The 22,239-nt window shown below is 42.0% G+C and overlaps 1 protein-coding gene across 2 annotated transcripts in view; it reads left to right on the forward strand.

Annotated features, from left to right (window-relative positions):
• The window catches only part of FHIP1A (FHF complex subunit HOOK interacting protein 1A), a 91,589-nt gene extending 70,020 nt beyond the window's left edge, over positions 1–21,569 (forward strand). The window contains exons 8-15 of one of the 2 annotated variants that reach the window (XM_082051956.1): positions 4,048–4,215; positions 8,642–8,721; positions 10,159–10,346; positions 10,859–11,899; positions 15,360–15,538; positions 15,812–15,950; positions 19,953–20,202; positions 21,304–21,569. In XM_082051956.1, coding sequence (XP_081908082.1) covers positions 4,048–4,215; positions 8,642–8,721; positions 10,159–10,346; positions 10,859–11,899; positions 15,360–15,538; positions 15,812–15,950; positions 19,953–20,202; position 21,304 — 2,046 coding nt within the window. In that variant the 3' untranslated portion in view covers positions 21,305–21,569. Of the gene's footprint in view, positions 1–4,047; positions 4,216–8,641; positions 8,722–10,158; positions 10,347–10,858; positions 11,900–15,359; positions 15,539–15,811; positions 15,951–19,952; positions 20,352–21,303 lie in introns of those variants that run through there. The other variant, XM_082051955.1, reaches the window with a different exon arrangement.
• Positions 21,570–22,239: the final 670 nt, after the last annotated feature.

Here is a 22,239-nt window from a genome sequence, read left to right on the forward strand (position 1 = left end):
ACTCTGAAAAGCATGTGGGTTTCTTTTACTGAGGCAAATATGGGATGAGTTTTCCAAAGAGCACCCACTTCAGAAAAAGGTCACTGCCCTTGTGAATCTGCTGGCTTTTCTTGCTTTCATTTTCAGCTTCAGTATTTTACACATATACATAGGCCCATTCCTCTGCTGTCAGGGAACATCTGTGAAACCCTCAGGCCAAGAACGTGCTTCCTTTTCCCCATAAAGGATAAAGGAGAAGTGGCACAGAGACATAACGATGTATGACTTCTGTCTGGCCTTTCCTTGGCAGAAGGTTTACACTCTTCAATGAACTGTGTGCTGTCATCATTATGTCACATGATGGATTTCTTGAGCTTTGCTTTTTGCAGTTTGCTGCTATTAAAAAAAAAAAAAAAAAAAAAGAGACAGTTCTCAGAGCAACAATCAACAGCTTTCATCAGAAGGCTACACTTTTTTACCCCACAAGTCCCCACGCTTCTTGACTGTTGCAAAAAAAAAAAAAAAAAGGGGGGGGGGGAACACTGGGAGGGGCACCTCGGTTCCAAACAGAAAATATTTCCTTTGTTTCACAACCCTATGTGTCCCTAGTAATCTAAGGGGAAATGGTTAGTGACCTGCTACACCACTTGAACACTCACAAATCTATGGGGCCAGATGGTATCCACCCAAGGGTGCTGAAGGAGCTGGCGGAGGTCATCACTGAGCCACTTCCCATTACCTACTAGCAATCTTGGCTAACTGGGGAGGTCCCAGTTGACTGGAAGTTGGCAAACGTGATGCCCATCTACTAGAAGGGCCTGAAGGATGATCCAGGGAACTACAGACCTGTCAGTCTGAGCTCTGTGCCAGGGAAGGTCATGGAGCTGATGATCTTGAGTAACATCACATGGCACATTCAAGAGAACCAAATGATGAGGCTCAGTCAACGTGGGTTTATGAAGGGCATGTCCTGTTTGACCAAACTGATCTCCTTCTACAACAAGGTGACCCAACCAGTAGATGCTGTGGATGTTGTGTACTTAGACTTTCAGTAAGGCTTTTGACACCGTATCCCACAGCATTCTCCTGGAGAAGCTGGCAGCTCATGGCCTTGATGGGTGTTGCTCTGCGATGGATAAAGAACTGGTTGGAGGGCTGGGCCCAAAGAGTTAGTGGTGAACAGGGCCAAATCCTGTTGGCGGCCAGTCACGAGTGGTGTTCCACAGGGCTCAGTATTTGGGCCAGTTCTGTTTAGACTCTTTATGAATGATCTGGATGAGGGGATTGAGTGCACCCTTAGTAAGTTTGCATATGACACCAAATTGGGTGGGAGTGTTGATCCACTGGAGGGTAGGAAGGCCATACAGAGGGATCTGGACCAGCTGGATTGTTGGGCTGAAGCCAGTTGCATGAGGTTCAACAAGGCCAAGTGCCGGGTCCTGCACTTGGGTGACAACAACCCCAGGCAGCGCTACAGGCTTGGGGAAGAGTGGCTGGAAAGCTGCCTGGAGGAAAAGCATCTGGGGGTGTTGATTGACAGTCAGCTGATCATGAGCCAGCAGTGTGCCCAGGTGGCCAAAAAGGCCAACAGCATCCTGGCTTGTATCAGGAATAGTGTGGCCAGCAGGACTAGGGCAGTGATTGTGCCACTGTACTCGGCACTGGTGAGGCCCCAGCTTGAATACTGTGTTCAGTTTTGCACCTCTCATCGCAAGAAGGACACTGAAACACTAGAGCGCAGAGGAGGGTGATGAAGCTGGTGAGGGGCCTGGGGCACAAGTCTGATGATGAGCAGCTGAGGGAACTGGGGCTGTTCAGCCTGGAGAAAAGGAGGCTGAGGGGAGACATTGTCTACAACTACTTGAAAGGAGGCTGTAGCATGGAGGGTGTTGGTCTCTTCTCCCAAGTGACAAGTGATAGGACAAGAGGAGATGGCCTCAAGTTGCTCCAGGGAAGGTTTAGTTTGGATATTAGGAAAAAATTCTTCATGGAAAGGGTTATCAGGCATTGGAACAGGCTGCCCAGGGAGGTGGTGGAGTCACCCTCCCTGGAGGTGTTTAAAAGGTGTTTAGACAAGGTTCTTATGGACATGGTTTACTGCCAGAGTTAGGTTAGATTATGGTTTGACTTGATGATCCTGAGGGCCTCTTCCAACCAAAATGATTCTGTGATTCTAACCCTGATTGAAATGTGGTGGTAGTGCTATGGAAAAGTGTATGTATGTGCATAAGCATGTTTGGTTTATTGTATTTACAGTAATACAGAATTTGTGTTAGAGCTGTAGCCATAGTGCTAATTCTGGCAATGTGTAACTTTGGGGTGCTTAACCTAGTACATTATTTCTTTTCACTTGATGGGTGGGTGTTGGGGGAAGGAGAAGGAATGAATTCATAAACTGTGTTCTGGGTTGGAGTAAATGTTAACAGACATTATTTTGTGAAAGAACTGTATTCTTATTTCTGGTTTTGATAGCACTGAACACACAACTAGAGATCTAGAAAATATGTATAGCCATTGTTCAGTTAGCCTTACAAAGTTCACAGATCCTGTGTGCCTTATTCCTTTCCTTTCACTGTTACATTTTAATGCTTGATTTTAACCAACCTCACTGCCATAAACCAAGAAGGTGAACTTCTTTCCCATCCTGGTGAAAAATTTGACTGTCACTACTTTACTGGTGCTTTGTTACTAATGCCAAAAAGAGCCAGCAACCCACTGTTTGTATTAAGGACTGTGTAGCTGAGTATTAAAGTAAAGCCTCAGAAAGAGAGTGAGTGGGTGACCTGAACTTCAGAGCTTCTCTGTGCTCTCCTTATCGGTGCCCCCTCTCCATAAGGCCTGCAGGCTGCATCCAGCATTCCTATGTTCTGTGTAACCAGCCAGAAGCAGCTTGTGATCCTAAATGCTTTAAAGAGAACGTTTGCAGCATGGCATTGGTGTGTACGTGGCTAACATGCAGCATAATGGAACAGGGATTTTAATATTTACGGCATGTTACGTAAATGCTGCCCTTCTGAGTATTTTCTAAATCCTCTTAGCTCTTAAGTGACAGCTTTGGTTCTTTTTTTTTTTTTTAATAAAATCAGTCTTTTCATTTATCCAGCTAAGTTTGCTAAACAAAAGATGTTTAATACTTCCTTTTATATAGGCAGATTCTTGTATTAAAGGTTTATCTTTGTGCACTTAAGCTTATTAGGTTCCTGGGTAACTATTTTTAAAAAGCTGACTTTGCAACAGCAGTGCGTAGTGCAGAGGTGGCCTTTGGAATTTTCTGTGCTTTGCCAGTGCATACTGTGAATAGATAAGCTCCAAAGGATTGCCATAAGCAGAGCAGTGTGAGTTATGGTATGCAAACGTCACATGGATATTTGAATTGTATTTTGATATACACACAGTAGTGAAGATTCTGCGTTTTGGGTTGTATGTGTGTATGTGTATGTATATATAAATATATACGTATATATATACACACACACATACTCTTTTTAAAAATTGAGTGAGATAAGGAGTTGTGGTGTGGGAAAATAAAAAGAAGGAAAATTCTGGCAAAATTGTGGGTAGCTCTTGGGATTTTTTTCTTTAAAGCTCTAAAATGAAACCTAGTTTGTACTGTGCTTTTAATTGTGCTCTGTCATTTATTTTTAATAAAGTGGTAGAGGCAGGTATTTACAACATCCAAAAATGCTTCTGAAGGATGACGGAAGTGTGATGCAGAAAAGCAGACGTGGGCAGAAAGGTGGTGGGGAGCTTTTAGCATGATTTGGCTCTGTATTTCAGTATTTGTGAGGTTTAGGGTGTCAGTTTGAAGGAGTGTTGTTCGGCTTGTTGTTGTTGTTTTGTTTTTTTGTTTCCTGGGGAAGCAAGACAGATAAGAAATGGGTTCAAAATGCTGGTGAGTCATTCAGAAGCATGCTCCTTGCAAACTTAAAAGCAAAGACTTCAGTGTTTTTGTGGCAGTGCTATGTATGGAGAGCTTAGAGTGTTCTCCACGTGTGCAGTTGCAGAGGATGGATGGATGGATATTTTGTACGTGCAGTATGCCTACTTTAACATTACTTTTGTTTGTAGGTGACTGTGGAAGAAGTGATGACAACTACAGCATACTTGGATCTCTTTTTGCGTAGTGTTTCAGAGCCAGCACTCCTCAAGATTTTCCTCCGTTTTATTTTGCTGCACCGACATGAGAATGTGCATATCCTGGATACACTTACGAGCCGAATCAACACACCATTCCAGGTAAGACAAGCAGGAAGGGAGTTCTGGTGTTCAGCATGAATGTAGGTTAAATATTTAAATGGGAGATCACATATATTCGGTGGGTATCTGCTTAACTTTTCTCCCCCCACCCAAATCTATGATTTTTCCACCCCTTCATTTTTGTGTGTGTATGATAACTTTTAAGTACCACTATACTGAGTTGATAAATGTGTGAGGTGGTTTCACACATATGGGAAATGGGATAGGGGGAGATGAGGGCTTCTGGAATTCTGTTAGAAGATCAAAGGTAAATTTAGAAGCATTTGTATTTTGGATGCTGCTGAATTAGTGCTACTGTAGATAACTCACTCTGGCACTTATAAATATACTTGTGGTGAGGAGTATTTTTGATCTTTGGAGTTTTGCCAAGCAACAGGTCCTTGTGGGAGATGATGGGAGCCCTGTCATGATATCTCCAACTTGATCCAAGTTGTGAATTGCAGTATCACTGTCCTGGTTTTGTTAAAAACAAGACCAGTTCTCTTGTAGTGATTTTTTCCTGTGGCAATCACCAATATATTTTCTCAGGAATCAAGTTTGTATTGTTGCCTGCTTGCTGCTTTGATTAAAAGAAGGCACTTTCTTGCTCAGATGATTGGATTGTGGCTTCATTTTCTTTGCCTTTGCTCCCCTGTGTGTTAAGTTTTATCTCAAATTTGCAGTGAGCCCCTTCTCAGCCTGGGCTCAATGCACCACAGGAGCTGGAGAGCTGCCTGCCAGAGGTGGCAGAGTTACCTTTGCTTACACACACCTTTGCTAAGAGTTGGATCTTCTGGCAGAGAAAATGACTTCTTGTTGCACTGGACTACCCTTCTGATCCTTGCTTGGTGGGCAGTCTTGGCTGATTCTTGTGTCATGCACAGCTTGATGGATAAAATAAAGAATATTGTTTTAAGTGATGGTACAAGAGAAGCCAGAATACCAGCATGTGCATTAAATTTGTGTATTAGGGACAGTAGCTTAATCTGAAATTTATTTTGAAATGTGAGCGCATGCAAATACAGATATATATGTTGCTGTTACTGCATCTCTAAGATGGATTAACTCTGAAAACTGAAACAGCTTCCGTCGACAAAAATGTAAATGCTGTTGTCTCTCCTAATCATTAATTACTGTTCCATAGGCAAACGACCTGAGAATTGTAAAGAATTCTGCAGCCCTGAGCAACTCAGGATTTCAGCCAAAATGGTTCTGTGATGCTAAATGAGTTTTCTGCAGTATAACTTGGCCAAGCAGAAAAGCCAAAACTGCAGCCTTCTGTGTTTCCGTAGCACAAAAGCTGCCTATGGTATTATTGATGAAAATACTTATTAATAATTCACAGGGTTAAACTTATGTACAGACAAATGGCCAAAAGGAATTGTAAAAATACTATCCTTTTTGTCTCCTGAGCATATATTAAACCTTTTCTCTTTACAAACTACAAAAATAGACTAGCTTTACTTGTTCAGGTGGTTCCTGATTTGTGGTATGGTTTCAAAGACAAATGAGAGATGTTTCCCTATAAACTGAAATTTCCTAAATACAGGAAAATCACACAGAATCACAGAATGTTAGGGATTGGAAGAGACCTCAAAAGATCGTCTAGTCCAATCCCCCTGCCGGAGCAGGAACACTTAGATGAGGCTACACAGGATGTGTCCAGGTGGGTTTTGAATGTCTCCAGAGAAGGAGACTCCACAACCCCCTGGGCAGCCTGTTCCAGTGCTCTGTCACCCTCAAGGAGAATTAGTTTCTTCTCAAATTTAAGTGGAACCTCTTGTGTTCCAGTTTGAACCCATTACCCCTTGTCCTACCGTTGGTTGTCACCGAGAAGAGCCTGGCTCCATCCTCATGACACTCACCCTTTATGTATTTGTAAACATTAATGAGGTCACCCCTCAGCCTCCTCTTCTCCAAGCTAAAGAGACCCAGCTCCCTCAGCCTTTCCTCATAAGGAAGATGCTCCACTCCCTTAATCATCTTTGTGGCTCTGCGCTGGACTCTCTCCAGCAGTTCCCTGTCCTTCTTGAACTGAGGGGCCCAGAACTGGACACAATATTCCAGATGGGGTCTCACCAGGGTGGAGTAGAGGGGAAGGAGAACCTCTCTTGACCTACTAACCACCCCCCTTCTTATACACCCCAGGATGCCATTGGCCTTCCTGGCCACAAGGGCACAGTACTGGCTCATGGTCATCCTGCTGTCCACCAGGACCTCCGGGTCCCTTTCCCCTATGCTGCTCTCTAATAGGTCATTCCCCAATTTATACTGGAACCTGGGGTTGTTCCTACCCAGATGCAAGACTCTATACTTGCCCTTGTTCTATTTCATTAAATTTTTCCCCACCCAACTCTCCAGCCTGTCCAGGTCCCGCTGGATGGCAGCACAGCCTTCTGGCGTGTCAGCCACTCCTCCCAGCTTGGTGTCATCAGCAAACTTGCTGATAGTGCACTCTATTCCCTTGTCCAAATCGTTGATGAATATATTGAATAATATTGGCCCCAGTACTGACCCCTGAGGCACTCCACTAGATACAGGCCTCCAACTAGACTCTGCCCCATTGACCACGACTCTCTGGCTTCTTTCCTTCAGCCAGTTCTTAGTCCACCTCACTACTCAGTCGTCCAGACCGCACTCCTCAGTTTAGCTGTAAGGATGCTATGGGAAACTGTGTCAAATGCCTTACTGAAGTCAAGGTAGACCACATCCACCAAATCTAAGGCAGTAGCATATTTTTTTTTAACTTCACAGTATGAAAAAAAGTTAGATTTGGCTCTCAGTAAATTTCACCGCGAAAATTAGAATTTCCCTCTGTCCCTCAGCTAAAATATACCTTACATGCAAGGATCTGGCTTCTTGCAAAAGTTTGTTATGAAGCTCTTAAACTTCTATTTCTGTGAAGAACTCCAGTTCTGGTTATTTCTTCTTCTTTTGCCCTTTTACTTTCTCCATCTATTTCTGTAGGTCTTGGACTAACTAGCACCTTCCTGTTGGCTCCTAGTACAAGCAGGGGACAATGGTGGCAGGGCAACAAGTCTGACCTCTGCTTGGCTTCACTGCAAGCCAGCTCATGTTCCCTGGTTCTCTTCTCTCTGCTTCTTCCCTTTCTCTTGTTCTTCTCAGGGTGTTAGTTCAATGACCAAATGAGGAACAGCGATCAAAGAAACTTTTGCTTTTCAGAGGCTATCAAGTAAGGTTCACTTCAACTTTGCTGTTTAACTGTTCCACAGATACAGTGACCAAGTAGGGGAAAAATACACATATGTACATATATTTTTTTCAAGAAATACATACATTCATCTGGTCTTGGTCACCATAGGCAGTCACTCATATTGTACGAGAGCTGAGCCACTTGTCTGAGAGAGAACTGGAAGTGGTGCAACAAAGAGTCTTTTAAGTTGACATTCTTGAGACGGTAGGGGCTGGAACATAGCAATGTGCTGCTACAGAACTAGGATAGGGCATTTTAACAGTGGGAGTAAGGGAAGTGACTGCAGAGAAGAGGAGGAAATTCCATGGTGTGGAGGAGAAGCCATGCCCAGGAAGAATGCTGGATTTAATCCTGAATGAATTACAAAGGATGTTCAGTGACTGAAAAAAATATCTGTAGCTTCTTCCTTATTTTGTCCTAATCTGTTTCTTTTGTTAGCTACTGAAAAGTGCAGTTAATTTCCTATATTAATTATGTTGCTAAATAATTCTCCCAAGACCCAGCCTGGTCCTGGAGTCTAAGCCTAGCTGTTTCTAGAAAAGAGCAGTGCAGGAGAATGTGCCCAAGGAAATATGCATTAAGAGGCAGGGAAATGCTGGTGCTGTGGTTCACAAAAAACAGCGAAAGCTTACAGCTGATGCTTCTACCAGTGTGGTCTAGCAAGCATCTGGAAGGTAGAAATGGACTGTATGACAGCTTTGAAAGTGGTGTATGTCTAATTATTGACCACAAAACCCTGTAGGAGTCCATGTTTCTAGTCTGTCCTAAAGCCAGTGTGAAAGTAGGATGCCTGTCACAGAATGAGCATGATTTTTGTCTCTGCTGAACTTTTTCAGAAAAGACCTTCAGTTGGTTCAAATTCTATGTCCGAGGTAAAAACTAACATGCTGTCTTGGAAGCTACAGGTTTCACTTAATGCTGAATTAAATTAAATTAATAAATTTGGATAATATTGAAGACTGGTAAATTGCTGCTTGTTTTAATAGTTTATTTAAAGGAAAATTCTGGATTGTATTTTGTTAAAATGTAACTTGTATAGCTCTAGACATCTTTAAAAAAATCCCATGGGGTGCTGACAAAATGAAATATTGTACTAACAGTATCTTACAAAGCATGATGTTCTGGCAGAGTCATTTTGTAATGTGGTATGCAGGGAAGATTGGAAAGGTACAATTTCCAGATGAAAAGCTGACAATGTTTATCATTTTCCAGCTCTGTGTGGTCTCCTTGGCCTTGTTCAGAACGCTCATTGGCTTGCATTGTGAAGATGTGATGTTACAGCTAGTTTTAAGGTAAAGCCCAAACTATTTTTCCCACTCTTCATCCTAATTCTGGGACACACAGTCTCTGCCTCTGCATGCAAAGCTGGACAAGAGTTCTCCAAGAGAGCAGAAATCCCAGCAACTACAGAGATAAGAATATTTATGATCCTGACAAAAGTCTACCAGACCTGAAGTGTGATTTACATCCTGTGATCTTCAGGAGCAAGAGATTTTTCTTGTGATTTATTTCTGTAAAAGTGAGAGAAGAGAAGCTAAGAATATATTTATCACCTCCAAACTGCTTATTCCCTCTTCTAAATGTATAATTTTTCTCTCCTGCATCCTTTCTCTAGTGTATTATACACTGTGATACAGAGCCATATACTTGTTTGCAGCTTCCACCTTCTTATTGTTTTCCACCTCTTTGATTTCTGTCTCTTCAGGAACACTTCAGGTTCCTGACCTGTTCCAGGTGGGCTGTTATATAATGTATTAAATGCATTGATTATATTTGCTTTTAATTGATGGTTCTGTGTGTTGCTTCAGAATACTCACTTAACATTTTTGTGTGTGCATTCGATGAGAACTGATGATTTATTTGGAAATACTGGTGTAATTAAATGGGGCTTTTAGCACCGTAGATGACATGAATGTTTCAGATGATGTCCCTCCACCCACAGGCATTAAGGTGCTCTGGGTGTTGTACCTGGGAATGCTGTTAGGACCTCTGTGAACTCACATATGTTGTCACTCTAGCAGCAGTAGAGTGCTGTATTTAATCTTCTTTTTGTTTGTTGAGGGATTCCTTTAGAATTCATTTTCATTTTGAATGGCAAAGCATCAGTCCAGTTAGCACCAAGGCTCTTAATAAAGTGCAATTAAAAAGTTGAACAAAAGTGCTCTGAAGAAGTTCGAGATGGGACGAGAAGTTCGAGATGTGGTTCCTCTGTTCCTTGTACTCCACATTGCTTATGCTGTGAGCTCAGTCTTTCTCTAGTGCAGAACACCACCTTGGTGACCCTTCCCTCCTTTTTGCTGGCTGCTTGCCTGGCACATGTAAACTGTCTCTCTCTAGATTTCCCAGGAAAACAAATAAATTAAGGGTTCTCAGACAGAACTCATAGCTGGACCAAACCACCCTGCTGGCCTTTGGCATCTGTCCATTCCACACATCCTTCATCCCTTCTTAGAGCAAGTTTGCTCTGACCTGAGAAGGATTGTTCACTTTCCTGTTCTGATGCAACTGATCTATCTCATCTTGACAGTTCCTCATCAAACTGTAGCTTCATAATACAAAGACTCAGCATTTCATGCTCTTGAGAGGTTTAAAATATGGATCTCTGTCAAGATTATTATTACTGTTTCTTTTCATTTGGAGAGGGCAGGAAGATGGGAAGGAATTTTGTGTGGTGTTGCTTCCTATAACATGAAAGGACAACGAAGTGATGCTGGACACTGCTCTTTCAGATACCTGATCCCATGTAACCACATGATGTTGAGCCAGCGGCGGGCTGTGAAAGAGAGAGACTGTTATTCCGTATCTGCTGCAAAACTGCTTGCCCTGACACCAGTCTGCTGCTCCACTGGCATCACCTTGACCCTTGAAAGCCAAGAAAAAGATTACATTCTATGGACAAAAGCAGCACAAACTAAAGGTAATTGGTGCTCAAGGGAAGACTAGATCATTAACTGAGTTTGGTTTGGCAGCACCTTGTGGACACTGGTGGGGAAGGGTGGGATGGGGAGGAAATGTGGTGGGCAACAATAAATTGGGCAAGCCAGGATAGGAAAGCTTATTCAATTCCTTCCATGTGCCCTGGTCTACTGAAACTTCATTTTAACAGCTATCTAACTCGAATATGCATTCATGAAAGTAACGTCTAGATAAATGACTGCAGCTTTTGCTGCTTTAGAGTGGTCAGTATTGTTTTAATGTTTGAATGCAGGCTGATCTCTTAGAAATCTTGAGTTACAGTTCTGTCAGAGCAATAGGAACAAGTGAGGTATGTTTGTGAGCAAATGTCTTGATCTTTAGGCTTTGAACTTCCTTCTTTATTGAATGGTTGATACTAAAGACTCTACCTGTCCTATCTTAGTGGCTGCCTTGCTAGAGAATTTTGATGTTGCTTTATTATGTCATGGTAGGAGTAATCTTCTTTACTTTCAGATTCTGGTAGGCGCTCTTCTGAATCTACTTGCATTGTGGAATATGGAAGAACTGTGGACATCAGCTACTTGCAGTACCTGGCAGAAGCTCAAGAAGCCATCCTCCAGTGTCTGAAAGATTGTAAGGTTTGGTCTGCATTGTATGATGGAGTAAACCCTGATCCTGACACCTTTATCCAAACGCTTGCTGAGGAGAACAGTACAGATGTAGAACATCCCATGTTTCGGCTCCAGCAAAGGACACCTAGCACGTGTAGCTCCTCTCAAGTAACTCCATTCGGTGAGAAGATGCAGTTGGAGCTAGAATGGGATGATAGTTACGATACAGGGATTTCTCCTGGTTCTGATGTGAGCTCACCACAACTCTATGATGATCTGGGAAGCACAGAGATGCAGCCACCTGCAGAGCCACCAAAACACATTCAAGAAATGAAAAAAAATGCCATCATGCTCATCAGAGGATCTTACATAGAGGAATCAGACTTTCAGGATGATGTTATGGTGTACAGGTTATGCGCCCAGAAGGATGCTCAAGATGATGATAACTCCAAGGAGAAAACTTTAAATGTAGCCAGAAAACATGAGGTCCAAAGCCAGACTGTAGTCAATGGGCCTCTTGCAAAGAGCCAGCTGGAAATGAACTTGGATGAGCACAGTATGAGAAATTCAAGCTCGACTCAAGGTGTAATGAAAGAGCAAGTAAACCAGAAAATTATTGAGATCGATCCACCGCCAGACTTAGAGTTGAAGCATTCTCCTCAGGAGGCAGATCGTAACGTAAGTGCAAGACTGCTGAGCACAGATGGTGAGGATTTCATTGCACAGTATGACAAAATTATTAAGGAACTGGATCCAAACAGTGCAAGCTTGGAGGAGCAGAACTTGAATACTCCTGACCCTGTCTCTCCTGCAGAAGAGGAGGAGGACTTTGAGAATTTCTCAGCAGACACCCCTTCTGTGGAGAGCTTGTCCTCTCCCTTCGGACCAAAGGATGATGTCTCTCCCAAGCATGCTGCGAGGAACCAGAGTGCTCCATTTACAGGTGGAATATCCTGTTAATTACATAACAAATATGGGAAAGCATGATGATTAAAGGTGGCCAAATGAAATCACACTGTGTGGTGCAAAGCACAAACACAGAGCAAGGAACAGTGCTGGCAGTGGAGAGGGCATGGCCCGGATAGCTGAGACTGGCCCAAGGAGAGTAAAAGAGATCCAACGTGAAAGTAGAGCAGAGCGTGGTGACAGCAAATGGTGGTTGCTCAGGGATTTTTTGGCTACCTCTTTTCTGTAATGGTTTAAAATCTTGAGTTATTTGTATGTCAGAGCTCCATCATTCTAGAGAAAGCTTTTGCAAGTGAAAGGGGATTGGAGTAACTGTTCTAATACACAGAGCCCAGGTAAATAATTTCTTTTTTTGGTGACTTTCACCTTTGATGCTATGGATGTGGTATCATGTTGCCATTTTTTTCCTCTCTGCTATTTCATGTTGTAGCACGAGATGGCAGCACTGGTGCCACATCTGTAGGTGCCTGTCCCCATGCCCTGCCCTGCTATCTTGTTCCTCCAGTGTCAGGTCTGCCCTCGCTGTTGGTTTGCTTTTCTGTCTTGTGCCAGGCAGCAATTTAAGCTTGGTCTCTGCAGCCTGTCCAAGCCATTCAGGAATGACAGGGCTACCGGAGGTTAGGTTGGGCTTTTGATCTGTGTTTGTACAGCTCTTTGCACTGCAGGCTCCTGATCCTTAGTTAGGTTTCCTAGATACCACAGTAAATAATAAAAAATAATAATGTATCTAGGTTTCCTCATGCAAAACAAAACCTCTGTAAGATGACTTCTCATTCATTTGAAAGGAGGTGGAAAACATTTATTTGTGTCTGTTGAAATGCAGCCATTTCTGGTCAGCTGTGGGCACATGCCTGGCACTGTTTCTTTATTGAAAAATTCAGCCTGGTTTTCAGTCAATTTGCTGTTTTTGCTGTGGTCGCAATTTCCTTGTACCAGAAGCTAATCACATTCAAACCTTTCTGTTTCCCATTATCTGCTGTCAAATGGAGCCCAGAAATGTTGTTGCTGTCTCTCATTCTTCATCTAGTCTCTCCCTCCATTTTTCCCTTCCCAAGAAAATGCACCAAAACCAGCCCCCCCAAAAAAAAAATACAACCCAAGGGAGCAAGACAAAGGAGAAAAAAGACAGCCTTGCTGTTTGCTTCCCACCCACGTGTTTTAAACTGTTTACCTCGCTTTAATGGAGATATTGGTGATTGCAAGTAAGGAGATGCTCAGAACGGTACCTCAGAAATGTTGAGATTGCGGTGACTTTCAAATATAATAATATATTTATTTTAGAATGCCATATTGTGTTTGTAGATGGGTGTGATAAGGATTTTTTGGTTGCTTTCACTATTTTGGGTTGCTGTCATAGGATGGCGCTTCTCTCTGCAGACCTGACTAACCAGACAGATGTTCCCACACCCAGTAAGTGTCAGCAGTGCAAAGATGCTTTCTTCAAGCCTACATATCTACAAAGAAAATATCCTATTGGTGTCTATGTCCAATTTAAAAGCATTAAACACCATCATCTCTATTTTCCCCTGAGCAAGAAAGAATATGGTATTCAGGAACAGGAATTTATATTCCTCTCCCTCCTGTCCCCAGCTCAGTGCTTGACTTTGTGGCCACGTGGAGATGCACAGTCAGGAAAATAATAATTTTTTTTACTCCTCATCTGTTTACCCTGTTTCTTACAAGACTTGCAAAATCTGCTTAGTTCCTCTGATTCTCAATCCAATACTTTATTAGCGGGGGAGGGAAAGTCACTCTACCACTGAGAAATTTTTTAATATATCTTGGTAACCTCTCTTGAAAGTGGCAGGCAGCACTTGTTGCAAGTATCTAGCTTCAGCTTTACCTGCTCAGCTTTGAAGTCTGACCTAGAGGAGGGAAACAACTCCTCCTCCTGCAATCCCTCTTGATACAGTAGAGCTCCCACTGCACTGTGGCGTGCAGGAGCTCTGTGAAAATGTCTCTGAACATGAGAGGGGAAGCAGCAGGTTATGTTGGGACAGGAGAAACTGTATCCCAACAAAAGGTTTGGGTGCTGCTTTGTTGGGTACCCAGGCCGGGGAGATGCCTGCAGGATGAGATGCCAACCTGATGACTGACATGGTGGTTGAAAGGTATTATAGCAGGCACATAAAGCCCCCTCACCACTGGCCCTCCTACTTTTCCTCTTGTGAGTGGAGCCGTGCCAGCATTAGCTGTGAGTTTTGAGGGTAGTGCTTGCTTTGTACTCACAGTTGGTATGAAACATGATAAACCTCAAGCTTTAGTGAAGCTCTGTTATGTGAAGGGGCAACATGGGCACTTCTGATTTGATCTTTCCTGTTGTGCTGGCCCAGAATTGCTTTGGCTTCTGCCATAGTGTACAGCAGGCGTATTAAACTGGGCTAAACTACACTCGGTAGGTGGAATGGTGGCCCTTTGCTAGCTGAGGGGAGCTGGAATGGGCTCAGATTATGGCCACCTGCTTGACCTTAGAAATGCCTGTGGCACGCATCTTGTGTAACTGCATCACCCAGGGGTTCTTCTGCATGGTTTCCCCAGCTTTTATGCAGCCAGAATAGTGCGGTGGGGACTGTATGTGTGACAAGGAATGTTTCTGTGACTTGACTTGTGATTAGGTCACTTGTACCGCCTGCTTCAAGCATCTCACAGGCTGTACGGCCTAATGTTATGTGGTATTTGGTTAACTAATGCTCAACCTTGCAAAGGTTTCTTAGGCTTGAGCACTAAAAGTTTATGTACTTTCATGGTAAATGCTTCTGTATTTCAGTGCTTATCCTGCATGAATACACAAACTAAAGCTATTATTTATTGATGACATTTATATGATAAAGCTTATGTCTACCAATAATTTTGCTTATAAATGTATTTTAATGTCTTCTCTGCTTTGTGTGACTGTTTGCAGCACTGAAAATACTTTTTCTTGCAATGTGAACTATCACACATTTGTTTAGAGTGACGTTTTCATATTTTCTTTAGAACACTACAGTTTTTTGATAATACAATAAATCTAGCTATAATTTACTTTGCCCAGTCCTTACACAGAAGTCAGACACAACAAGTAAAAAGGGCAGATTCTCTCTGCATTAAAACTGGTGGTACCGTTGCAATTAACTTCGAGAGGAATAGTACAGTAGACTATAACGTACTAGGCTAAATCCTAATTTGTATGGGTAAAATTAAATACCGCATGGTAAATATGCTGTTAACGTAAACTCATAGGCCAGCTAGCTAAAGTGCTTCTACTCATTAAAGTTTTTAACACCTCTGTTAAGTCAGTTTTGTCTGTTCACAGATAGTTTGGTTTTTCTCCCTGCTGGCTTTAATGAGCCTGTGGAAGGTCTGATTTGGTTGGTTATGATGATCAAAATGCCTGTTTCCTAGATCTTAGGATTTTTCTTCTGTGAAAACAAAAGCATTGGTTCCTTCTTTTCTTGCAGGACCGTTCATCAGTGTAGTGTTGTCAAAGCTGGAGAACATGCTGGAGAACTCCTTGCATGTAAATTTGCTGCTTATTGGGATCATTACTCAGCTGGCAAGTTATCCACAGCCTCTTCTTCGCTCCTTTCTGCTCAACACCAACATGGTGTTTCAGCCCAGTGTGCGGTCACTTTATCAGGTATTTGCCCACAAGTGTCAGTCGTGCCTATTGGAACAGTATTTTTGGTGTCTTGTTAAACCTTCCATTAGCTCTTTCCAGTTTCACCTGTTGCTTTCCCACCTCTCATCTCATTTTGATGTTTTAATTACATTTGTGCAAAGAACTGGAAATTTTGGATGACCGTAACTTTTTGTCATAACTATCTTGATGCAGACAGAGAACCTGAGCATTTGGTCTGTGGCTGCGCTGGGAGCAAGGGAGGAGAAGTAATTGTTACTGTTGTTTTGGCAGGTGCTGGCATCTGTGAAAAATAAAATAGAACATTTTGCTTCCATTGAAAAAGACTTTCCTGGTCTTCTTCTGGAGGCCCAGCAGTACTTGCTTTTTCGTATGGACATGTCTGATGCTGCAGAAGAATTGCTAACCAAAGGTAAATGTTACCCACACTCAGAGGAGTGCTGGGTGGAACAACTCACCAGTTACCTCTCTCTTTTTCTACAGCATGATTAAAAGTAGCTGTGGTGCATTGTGAATATCATTAACCAGATGTACGTTCTGACTTTAAACTGATGATGCTCAGTAGGCCACGATATCTCAATCTGTTTGGATATTCTTTGCTCTTTAGAAGCTTTTATTTGCTACAGAAAGTGTCTGTTTAAAGGAGAAACAAAATCAGCTCTTGGCTCACTGTCAGTTTGGCCGTAAACAAACTTGCTTTCAAGGCATGAGGTGAGATGGCATATGTGCATGATTTGATTTTATTTTTAGCCTGACCTTCAGCTACTCATTGGTTCTTTTTTGATAAATGTTAGGGGGGGACAGAAGCCCAGCATGAATTGGTTTCTGCAACAGTTGAATAAGGCTTCATATCATGGTTTGGGCTACTACTGCAGGAGATAGATATTAGCCAGAAAACTTTAAATGTGCTTTCTTGAATGACAAACAAATCAAAACAACAACAAAAAATGGGTAGGTGGGTGAGTGTAAAATCCAGGATACTTCAGGAGCAGTGGGAGTTAAACGGGTATCATCCCAACAAGCCAGATTTCCAGGGGACTTTTGTAACATCTGCTGCTGCTTAAGCACAGTGCACGCTACACCTGTCTTGACAGTTCCCAGTATTTTCACTGCTGTGGGGGAAGCTGGTAAAAATAAGCAAAATTAACAATCTTAAATTCTAGCTGAGAACTTTCCAGATGCAGCCAGGCAACTGAAAGAGTTGGGGCCCTGCCCTGGGGTTGTGCTTGTTCTCAGGTTGCTGCTGAGTGGGCCATGCTGGGTGCAGGTTTCCCTTAAAAGCCAATTTCCCAGGCGATGGGGCTGTGTGGAGTTTGATGAGAGCAGTGACTGCAGTGATTAAGAGCTGACACAGCAACAGGGTTTGAGAGAGGCTGCATTTACAGGTGTGTGCTTACTCATCATTGAAAGTTGTTAGTAATCACCCACTCTGCACATACCTCTTTGACGACATTGATATGTTTCTTGGATTTCCAGAGGGATGGAAAGCAGGACTTTTTATGTGCCATTTTAATTGTATTTTTCTTTTTCAGGGCTCTGAATAATAACTTACCTGTTTTCTAGTCAGCATGTTTTTCTAAGGTTTGCAGTACATCTAGTCTGTAAAATTATGATCTTGCTAAGGCTGCTTCTTGAAGAATTAGTCTGTGGAAGGTGCCTGCTGTAAAGGAGCTCTGCATTGCAAATGCCGGTACCATGTTATGTTCTACATTCTGGTGCTGTAGATTAGAAAGCCTCACCAGTTAGATGGTATTGAACCTAGCATGTGGGAGATGAGATTAGGAGGCAACATTTAGCGTCCTTTTTTTCAGGTGCTGGCAATAAGCGCTTTTATATAATGCGTTCCCAATGGCATTTATTTATACTTCCTATTTTATGTCAGTTTTCTTATGTGGGCTTCAGAATTTGCCAGATGACTCATGCTGGTCATTATTTAGGAATGTGAAACAAGGCTGCTTAGTCACCCTGCTGGTACATTTTCTTCTGTGTTGTGGCAACTCCTGTAAAGAAGGCACCTCTTGACAAATGCCTGAGCAGTAAACAAATGTCTGGGTTCCCAACAGGCTCAGTAGTCCATCAGCCCACAGTAGTTCATTATGTTGATTAAGAAGTCCAAGGTAGGAGCTGCTACAATAACGGTAAATGAAAATAAAATAAAAAATTAGGATCTCCTGTAGGATTTCTTTGCAGTAGCTTGAATGCCACCTTTGAGCATCATGCTGTTCTCTGAGGGCTTTTTCCCCAAATGAAAGGGGTGAGTAACCCCAAAGTTTTCTCTACGGGTCTGAGCATTACTGGCCTCCTACAGAATTCAAATGTGTAAAATGGAAGCCAGATTAGTGGGGAGCACAAATGTAAAACTGCAATACTACAGAGCTTTTCTTTTCTCTTGACAGCGATAGTATCCAAAGGTGTTGGAGCAGAAATGGACCATTTGTTACTTTCTGCTTGCAGTAACGTGTGGGCTCCTTAATGCAGTAGGTTGGGTTCTGGTTAGATATGTAGAGCTGGCATGATGTAGATCTCCTATGAAATGCTGCCCTTCTCTCGGTGCGTTGGGAACAATATCTCCAGAGCGCTCAGTTTCTCAATGGTATGATTCAGTTTGCAACCCGACCTCAGAAAGAAGTGGACAGTCCTGGTGAAAGAAAAAAATCACATTTCTTGTCCCTAGAGCAGCTTTCTATGCCTTTTTTTTTTTTTTCAATATTTCCCCCCAACAAGCAGTTAAATCTAAATCAAAATGTTTTCGGGAAATGTATAAATTTTTATGCTTTTTGAAGGGAAAAGTTTAAAAAAATGAAAAAAAGCTTTGACAGTATACTAGCATTCTGGTTATATTAACTAAGCTATTTTAAAAACTTAAAATGTTAATTATGAGACATTTTTACTTTCTAAAATAAATAAATAAAAATAATAATTAAAAAACCCACATACAACCCCCCCACCCCAAGAAATCCTTCAAGGGAAGCTCAAAACTTTATCTTTTCATTGTAATTCATAATTTGTTTTTCCTCCCACAGTCAGAATTTTTCCACAGAACTTAAATTCCTGTACTCTACCTCTAGTAGATACAATTTGTAGAATAACAGTATGAATGATTGATAAGTCTGGAGCTGGAAAGGTGTTTTGAAACTCAAGAAAAGCACAACTCTGTTAGATGTTTAAGATGAAAATTTTCGAGTGTTTTGAAGTGTACAGTAATTCCACAGCGCTTTAGGAGAACCATGGGGAAGGAACCAAAAGGATCTGTCTGCTGCGTCATCCACAGGTTCCCCCTGAGCTACTGGGAGAGGTTTTGGAGAAAGGGTGCTGTGAACTCAGACTGAGCTGGTTTAACCTGAACTGCACCAACTTTAAGGGAAGCCTCTTCTTAATGCAGCAATGTAGCGTTTGGCTCTGCAGTGTGTGAGTCAATATGACAGTCCTTTATTTATTTATTTATTTTAAAAAATATTTGCTTAATACAGCTCATGAGAACATCCCCTTGTAAGTTAGACAGGATTTTATCTGTCTCCACTTCTGGCCTCAATGACATCTTGCGGCAGTGAGTTCTGCAGGTTAATTTTTCTTTGTAAAGTATTTATTTCCATCAGTGTTAAATTTTCTCACCTTTTTAGTTTCACTAAATAAATTATCATCTAATTAAAGTGCAGTTCTGAAACAAGGAGCAATTGATTGAAATTTAAGTGCTGCTGTCACTGTAATTCCATGCGTTCTGAGGCTTGAGCCCTGAGCCTCTGAACTCTGGCAGCAGAGATCGGATAGCAGAGCACACAGTTGTTTTCGCTTGTTGTTTTTTTAATGTTTAGTTGCTTTACAGCAAGTTAAAGGTAAGTGTAGTTGGTGGGGCCTACAGATATAGAAAAATCAAACTTTCAAACGTTTTTTCCCTTAGTTTCTAGCTTGCTTCAAAGTTCCATGGCGACGTGAGGGGTCAGCCTCAAACCCATTGACATGATGTTTCATGGGAAGAGAATATAGAAAGAGAGAGAGAAAAAAAAGTCCAAACGCTGTTTTGATCTGGGGGAGCGCTAGAGCACAGTATCGTTTAAATTGAGACAACCATGCTGGCTCTAGATGGGTAGATATTATCTGCTATTTCATAAGGTAAATCTGTATTACACTTTCCCCTGACTCCTCTTCTGCCCACATATTTCTCTTGTCAGAGATGGAACTGAATAATATATAACCTGGGGAAAAATAGCTAATAAAAAATGCAATAGAATCAGGCAACGTTGAAGTTTAAAATGTTGGCTTAGTGGAGTATTTCCCTGCACAGTCTGGGTACTGCGAACTGCAGCTCTGAAACAATCCTTATAAACTGAGTTTGGATACTCTACAAATACTGTGTGTGCTTAATATACTGTGTCTTTTTAATTTTTTGTTTTCTTTCCTCTCTTCTTGGCTTTAGGTAATGTCCAGCACAGCAGCAACACAGGGAAAGGAAGGAACCTCTCTGAAGCTTACCCGGCAGTACTCCAGCCTTTCCTAGGACAGAAAGGAAAGAAAGGCCTGGCTCATCCCAGCCTCCCTGCACGCGTGAGGAATGCCGTACTTGCAGCTGCCCTTTTCCCAGAGTTCCTGAAGGAGCTGGCAGCTCTTGCCCAGGAACATTCCATTTTATGTTACAAAATACTGGGGGATTTTGAGGATTATTATTAGTGAGTTTTTTAAACATGTTTTTAAAAAGCTTTTGGAGTTTAAACAGATTTTTAAAGCAAAGCTGCTTACAAAAGAAGGTTGTACTTCAATATTTCCTGAAAATACTTGATTTGGAGGGGGAAGAAGGAGGAGGCACAATGTTATTCCTTGTTACCTTATATTAGGCTTTATAATTTCCCTCTGTGCTACGTAACTTATTTGAGAGATTTTTGATAGTGTTCTTACTGCAGCCTCCTATGTGTCATCTCCTCCTCTTTACATCTTTACATCTCCTCCTCTTCTCTAGTGTCACCGATTTTTGTCGAATTTCTGCAACAGACACTTGTAGGCTGGCTAAGAGACGTAAATGTGTGAACTTTTTGTGTTCCGAAATACTCTTCCAGATACCTTGTTAGAAGACAGTTTGTTTGGAAAAACATTGCCCCATGCAGACAGCTCAGGGTAGAAACATATATGCAAAATCTGCACAAAACCCCTTTCTGTGAAGGGTTGTGCTTCTTCATGTCTTTCTTCTCTTAACTGTCCCTACCTTTTCCCTGAAATGGAGCTCTTACCGACCCACATCCAAAGCCCTCTTTTTAACTAGCGGCTCAGGGTTTTTTGAATTCAAGTGATCTTACATGTATTAAACCCCTGACTAGCTGAAAGCAGGTGCTGGACCCTACAAATACCATATTGCCTTATGTTGCAGACAGATCTGCAGCTCTCAGCTGTTGGTCTTTGAAGTCAAATGAAGTGTGTAAGTGGATGTGGATTGCAGACTGCCTGGAATTTTCCTTGCAGTTTCTCAGCATTCTTTGGTAACTGCTGCATTGCTACCTAAGTTCTCAAGCATGCCTTAGTAAAATTTGCACAAAGTACAAAACAAAATGTTTCTATGCAAGCTGTAATTAGTAGGTAGTTTGTGTTTATGCTTATTTTAATAAGCCAAAAAAAGGTATTTGATATCTTTCGGTAGTATTAAAAGGACCGCAGGCTGTTTTATGTCTTACTTTTTTTTTAATGAAAAAGGTTGGCTTGCTCCTGAAACCTGTTCAGTTTTATTGTTAATTTTTTTGGTTAAGGGAAAGTTAAATGCTGTTTGTTTACTTTTAATTTAGGTGTTGACTTCTCCTAATATTGCACTTTTGGGATGGGGAGGACCAGACTATTTACCAGCTGTAGAAAAGGAAGGAGTAACAGGGAAAGCTGTCTGCTGGTGACTAACTGCTGGAGAAAATTCTCTTCTGTGAGTAATGGGCTTCATTAGAAGAACCCAAACATGATGAATTGGTGCATCACCACTGCATTTCATCTTATCTTAGTAGCATAATTGTGCTTCCAGTGCGCTGTAGTTGGCTACATAAAGAAGGGCTTAGTTCAAGAAAGCCTCAAGCCCCTTTGTCCAGGAAGGAGACTGAGAGTTGACTCCAGGAAACCTGGAGAAACAGAAATCAGAAACAACACTTGCATATATTAGTTCTCCTGCTCGTTGTAGTTCCATAATGTAGGATGCTCCAGTTAATCACATCCTGATTTTGAAACACACTTTCTAGGAGATGGCAAGGGAAAAGAATGCTTTAAAAACATAAAAAACAAAGACATTCCAGAAGAGTCTAGTTACAGGTCAAATTCACAGTGCAATTCAAGCTCCTAAATCCTTTAGATGCTTCTGAAAAGTTGCACCTTTAATCTACAAGCTGTGAGACACATTCGTTGTGTCAGGTTGCTGTAGGCTATGGCAAGCAAAAAAACCAAACAAACCAACCCACGGTGTACCTCTAACAAAGTCACCTCAGCAGCTTCTCTGCGTCCATCTTCACTTGTTTGCTGTACAGTCTTCACTTCCACGATGGCTGGGGGTCATGTTGCTTCCTAGCTGACTCTCTGGTGTGCTTTCATGTCCAAATTGTTTATTTTTTTAGGTACCATTGCATCGCCAACCTATAAATCACCTACTGACCCCCATATGGCCCCGTTTCACCTCACAAGCTTCCTTGGAAGCTGAAGCCAAGGCTGTGGGTTTTTTCTTAAATCTTAGTTATCCAGGTTTAAGA

The sequence above is a fragment of the Streptopelia decaocto genome (assembly GCF_964273445.1).
Source record: "Streptopelia decaocto genome assembly, chromosome: 4".
Lineage (NCBI taxonomy): Eukaryota > Metazoa > Chordata > Aves > Columbiformes > Columbidae > Streptopelia > Streptopelia decaocto.